At 66.7% G+C, this 5,116-nt stretch overlaps 1 protein-coding gene across 1 annotated transcript in view; it reads left to right on the forward strand.

Annotated features, from left to right (window-relative positions):
• Nucleotides 1–5,116, forward strand: part of SLIT1 (slit guidance ligand 1) — a 67,100-nt gene that overhangs the window by 60,179 nt on the left and 1,805 nt on the right. The window contains exons 31-37 of the mRNA XM_019502137.1: nucleotides 534–673; nucleotides 1,150–1,243; nucleotides 1,563–1,700; nucleotides 2,003–2,240; nucleotides 2,339–2,469; nucleotides 3,030–3,184; nucleotides 4,599–4,887. Of these exons, the coding sequence (XP_019357682.1) occupies nucleotides 534–673; nucleotides 1,150–1,243; nucleotides 1,563–1,700; nucleotides 2,003–2,240; nucleotides 2,339–2,469; nucleotides 3,030–3,184; nucleotides 4,599–4,887 (1,185 nt within the window). The remainder of the gene's footprint in view (nucleotides 1–533; nucleotides 674–1,149; nucleotides 1,244–1,562; nucleotides 1,701–2,002; nucleotides 2,241–2,338; nucleotides 2,470–3,029; nucleotides 3,185–4,598; nucleotides 4,888–5,116) is intronic.

The raw sequence follows: 5,116 nt of genomic DNA on the forward strand, positions 1-5,116 counted from the left end.
GCCCCCTCTGGGACCCTGCAGCCGCAGCCCCCTCCCCGCCGGTGCCCTGGCCCAGCCCCCCGCGCTTCCCAGAAATGGGCTATAATTAGCAGGTGGAAATTAGCGCCCGCCCCCATTGCCCAGCACCGAGCAGCCTCTGAGCCCATTGCCATGGCGACCCAGCATCCTTGCCGTGGCACTGCCTGCTCTGTGGGGGCTGGCGGCGCTGGCTGCATCCTCTCTTCCCCCCGGCATGGCCCCTTGGAGCCCTCCCGGGCAGCGCCCCGATCCAGCCTCGCCTCGGTGCACACGCGTGTGCACTTGCACGTTGGCACGTGGCCTCCCTGCACATGCCGGTGCCTGGCTTCTGCCCTGGCAGACGGGGCAGCAGGTGCTGAGCCAGGGCAATGCCCCGGCATCGATCTGGGAAGGGGCAACTCACAGGGGTCCCACGGCAGGGACCGGGGTTGTGGCCAGGGCAGGGGCCTGGGGAGCCCAGGCTCCTGGGTCCTGTGGGCGAGGGGGCAGTCACGCTGCCTCGTGCCCCCCGGCAGGTGCCTCTGCGCCGAGGGCTTCGAGGGGCCGACATGCGGCACCGTCACGGACCACTGCCGGGACCACACCTGCGAGCACGGCGGCACCTGCCTGCACAGGCCCCGCAACTACACCTGCCTGTGCCCACCCGCCTACACAGGTAGGGGCTGGCTCTGCCGGGGCTGCCCCAGCACCTGCCCCACGTCCGGGGGTCTCCCGTGGCCCCGTGGTGCCAGCCAGAGAAGGGCAGAGCCAGCATCGCTGCCCGGACAGCCCCACTGCCTCTCCGCCCATCTGTCTGTCCCTGTCTGTGTCTGCTTGCCTGATCCCAGCGACCCCGGGATGGCGCTGTGATTCAGCCCTGGGTCTCATGCCCGGCTCTGGGTGCCGCGGGGCTCCGTCTACATGCAGGCTGCCATGCTGGTGGTGGCAGTGGGTGCTGGACAGCTGTGGCGAGCCCATGGGAGGGGAGCGGGGTCTAGGGCCCGGTCTGAGCCTGCAGGAGGTGGCGTGGTGGGGGTCGGGGGAGTGCCCTGCTCTGGGGGTTGCCCCAGCCTCTCGCCCTGGGAACCCGGGCAATCAGGGGTGCAAGCTGGGTGCCTGGCAGGGCTGAGCCAGCCTCTGTCCTTTCTGCAGGCGCTTCCTGCGAGCAGCTGGTGGATGTCTGCTCCGCAGAGCTGAGCCCCTGCCAGCACGGCGCCACCTGCATCGTCACCGCCGCGGGGCCCACGTGAGTACCCCTGCGCAGCCCCTCGGAGGGGTCGCCCCTGGCCAAAGACCCGCTGCCCTCGCCAGCACCCAAAGGCATGGTCATGAGGGTGCGGGTGTTGGACCCCCCGCGATGAAAGCAGGGCATTGCCAGCTGGTGCCGCAGGGGCCGGCTCTGGAGCGCTGCATCAACCGAAGGGGAAAGGGCTCCTACCCCAGCCCATGGCCTTCCCAGCTGGCCGGAGCACAGCCCGAGTGGGCAGAGCGGAGCCAGCCCTGCTACCCCCGGAGTGGGCAGTGCCAGGCAGCTGCTGAGCCCCGCGGCTCTCCCTCTCCCCCAGGTGCAAGTGTGCCCCCGGCTACGTGGGCGACTGGTGCAGCGAGGACGCCGACAACTGCCAGGACCACCAGTGCCAGCACGGCGCCCGCTGCTCGGACGAGCCCAACGGCTACTCCTGCCTCTGCCTCCCGGGCTACAGGTGCGGGCAGGTCATACAGAGTCCCAGAGCCATGGGGCTGGCAGGGAGCTGTGGCAGCCCAGCCCTGGAAGGATCAGCCCCGTCCAAACCAGCCCAGACAAACCCTGTGTCCGACCTCAGAGTCGCACAACACAGTTGCCCCTGGCAGCCCCAGGGACCAGGGGGACATTTTCCACTGCCTCCAGCGCAGGGGTCTCCCCAGGCATTGGTAGGGGCAGAGGGGCACCACTGGGGCCACGGGCCTGGGGGTTCCCTGGTGCCAGGTGCCCACTCACACCAGCCCTGCCGCCTGTGCCCCGCAGTGGCCAGCTGTGCGAGATGCCAGCACGCGCGGCTGCCCCGCCTGGCCCGTGTGACCGGGCCGAGTGCCAGAACGGGGCCAGCTGCGTGGAGCTGGGCCCCCGTGCCGTGTGCCAGTGCCTGCCCGGCTTCGGCGGCCCCAAGTGTGAGAAGCTGCTCAGTGTCGACTTCGTGGACCGCGACACCTACCTGCAGCTCACGCACCTGCCCGACTGGCCCCGGGCCAACATCACCCTGCAGGTCGGGACTGTGCACGGTGGGAGGGCAATGCCGGGAGGGCAAGTGCCGTACCCCCCCCAGTGCCCAGCCCTGATACTGGACCCCCGCTCTCCCCTCAGGTGTCCACGGCCGAGGACAACGGGATCCTGCTGTACAACGGGGACAGCGACCACATGGCCGTGGAGCTGTACCAGGGCCACGTGCGGGTCAGCTACGACCCCGGCTCCTACCCCAGCTCGGCCATCTACAGGTACCGCCTGCCCACCTGGCCCCGGGCTCTGCCAGGCTGCGGTCTGGCAGGGCCAGGGGTCCCTGGTGCCCGGTGCAGCAAGAGGCAGGGTGTGAGCACTGCCAGGCGGCTGTCGGGGGGGCAGGCTGCAGGCCTGGGGGCGCTACAGGAGGGTCCAGCAGCTTGGGAGGCCTGTGTGTGTACTTGTGTATGTGAGTGTTTGCATGTGCCTGTGTGTACAGATGCATGAGTGTGCATATATGTGTGCATGTGAGTGTATGTGTACATGCATGGACTTTGTGTGAGTGCATGTGTACATGGGCATGAATGTATGCACATCTGTGTGCAACTGTACGCATGAGTGCATGTTCATGTGTGTGTTCGTATGGATGTACATTGTGTGTGTGTGTGAGTGCATGTATGTGAGCGTGTGCGCATGTGTGAGTGTGCATACCCATGTGCGTGCATGTGTATATGGGTGCTGGGTGCTAGGAGCAGGCGTGGGGTGGCTGCGGGGAGGCAGGGCCGGGTGGGCATGGGGTGGCCACGCTGCCCTGATGCCTGGGCCTGGCTGCCCGCAGTGCCGAGACCATCAACGACGGGCAGTTCCACACCGTGGAGCTGGTGACCTTCGACCGCGCCGTGAACCTTTCCATCGACGGCGGCAGCCCCATGACCATGGACAGCTTCGGCAAACACTACACGCTCACCAGCGAGGCCCCGCTCTACGTGGGCGGTGAGTGCCCGTGGTGCAGCCGGGTGGGCACTGGCATGGCAGCTGGATGTTGCCCACGGCCCCAGGAGCGGGGCAGCCAGGGGGAGCTACCAGGGCTGGGGCTGACATCTCTCCCCCAGGCAGGATCATGCCAGGGGCTGTATGCTGAGCTCTGCCTTCCACGTGTGCATGTGTGCAGGGACAGTGCAGTGTGGGCAGTGAAAGTGGTTGTGGGCTGGGGGACATGACTTGTGAGGAGAGGCTGAGGGACCTGGGCTGATTCAGTCTGGAGAAGAGAAGACCGAGGGGGATTGAATAGCAGCCTTCACCTCCCCGCAGGGGGACTGCACAGAGGATGGAGCTGGGCTGCTCTCAGTGGGGGCAGATGGCAGGACAAGGAGCAATGGGCTCAGGCTGCAGCAAGGGAAGTTGAGGCTGGATATTAGGAAAAACTTTCTCACTGAGAGGGTAGTAAAGCACTGGAACGGGTCACCCAGAGAGGTGGGGGAGTCTCCATGCTTGGAGGTGTTGAAGAGCCGGGTAGACAAAGCCTTGCTAGGATGATGCAGTTGGGGCTGGTCCTGCTCGGAGCAGGGGGTTGGAGCAGACGTGCCTCCTGCAGTCCCTTCAGCCCTTGTACCTGCGATTCTGTGAGACGCCGGGGAAGGAGGGACTCTCCACCGCTGCAGGGCTCAAGGCGAGGCTGGGCAGATGCTGGTGGGGGTGCTCCAGGTGCAGCGATGCCCGTGCTCTGCTGTGGGGGCGTCCCAGGTTTCTGGGCTCTGCTGGTTGTCACAAAGAGCCAGGAAGGGATTTTTTTTCCTCTCTTGCTGCATGTGTCGGGGTTATTTTTCCTTTTTCTTAGCAGTGCTGTGTGCTGGTGCTGCTGCAGCCCGGACTGGGGCTGGGGCTGGGCTGGGCTGAGCCAATGCTCCTGCTGGCACCGACCCCGCAGGGTCCTGGCTTGTCCCCGTGCTCAGGCTCAGCCCCACGCTGCACTGGGCCAGGAAGGATTTTCCCCCTGCTCAGACTGGTTTGCACTGGGGGGGGCTCCCCTTCCTCTGCAGCGGGGGCACGGCCTGGCCTGGGCTCTGCAGTGCCCACGACCGGCTGGCAGCAGCAGGATGTTGGTGGCCACGGCCCCCCTGTATCCTGGGGGTGGGCAGGGGCTGTGTCAGGGGTGACCGTCGTGTGGCTCCAAGATCAGACATGGGGTTTGTTGGGCTGGTTTGGGCAGAGCTGATCCTAGCTCGGGCTGGGCTGGGCTAGACTGGATGTGACCCCGCCATGCCGGGATGCTCTGACCCCAGGCTGAGCGTGGTTTAAGGCAGGGGACCTGGCTGGGGGGCCATGTCTGCAGGGCTGGGAAACCAGGCTGGGACACCATGCCCCCAGCCAGGCCCCAGCGGGCATCTCACGGCCGCGCTCTCCGCAGGGATGCCCGTGGACGTGAACTCAGCCGCCTTCCGCCTGTGGCAGATTCTGAACGGCACCAGCTTCCACGGCTGCATCCGCAACCTGTACATCAACAACGAGCTGCAGGACTTCACCAAGACGCAGATGAAGCCGGGTGTGGTGCCGGGCTGCGAGCCCTGCCGCAAGCTCCTCTGCGTGCACGGCATCTGCCAGCCCAACGCTGCCCCAGGCCCTGTGTGCCACTGCGAGCCGGGCTGGGCCGGGCCCCACTGTGACCAGCCGCTCGCCAGCCCCTGCCAGGGCCACAAGTGAGTGCCCTGCGGCCCCCGCACAGCCCAGCCCGGCCCGGCGCTCTCAGGGACCCCACGGGGTCCGGGCTCAGCTCTGGGAATGGGGCTCACCTGGCTCAGGACGCTGCGCTGGTCTGTGGTTGCTGTGCAGAGCTGGTCTTGTTTGCACAGGGAGGGGTGCAGGTCGGGAGAGAGAGAGAGAGAGAGAGAGAGAGAGAGAGAGAGAGAGAGAGAGAGAGAGAGAGAG

Source organism: Gavialis gangeticus, unplaced genomic scaffold (assembly GCF_001723915.1).
Source record: "Gavialis gangeticus isolate Ggan-Ray unplaced genomic scaffold, GavGan_comp1, whole genome shotgun sequence".
In the NCBI taxonomy this organism is placed as follows: Eukaryota; Metazoa; Chordata; order Crocodylia; family Gavialidae; genus Gavialis; species Gavialis gangeticus.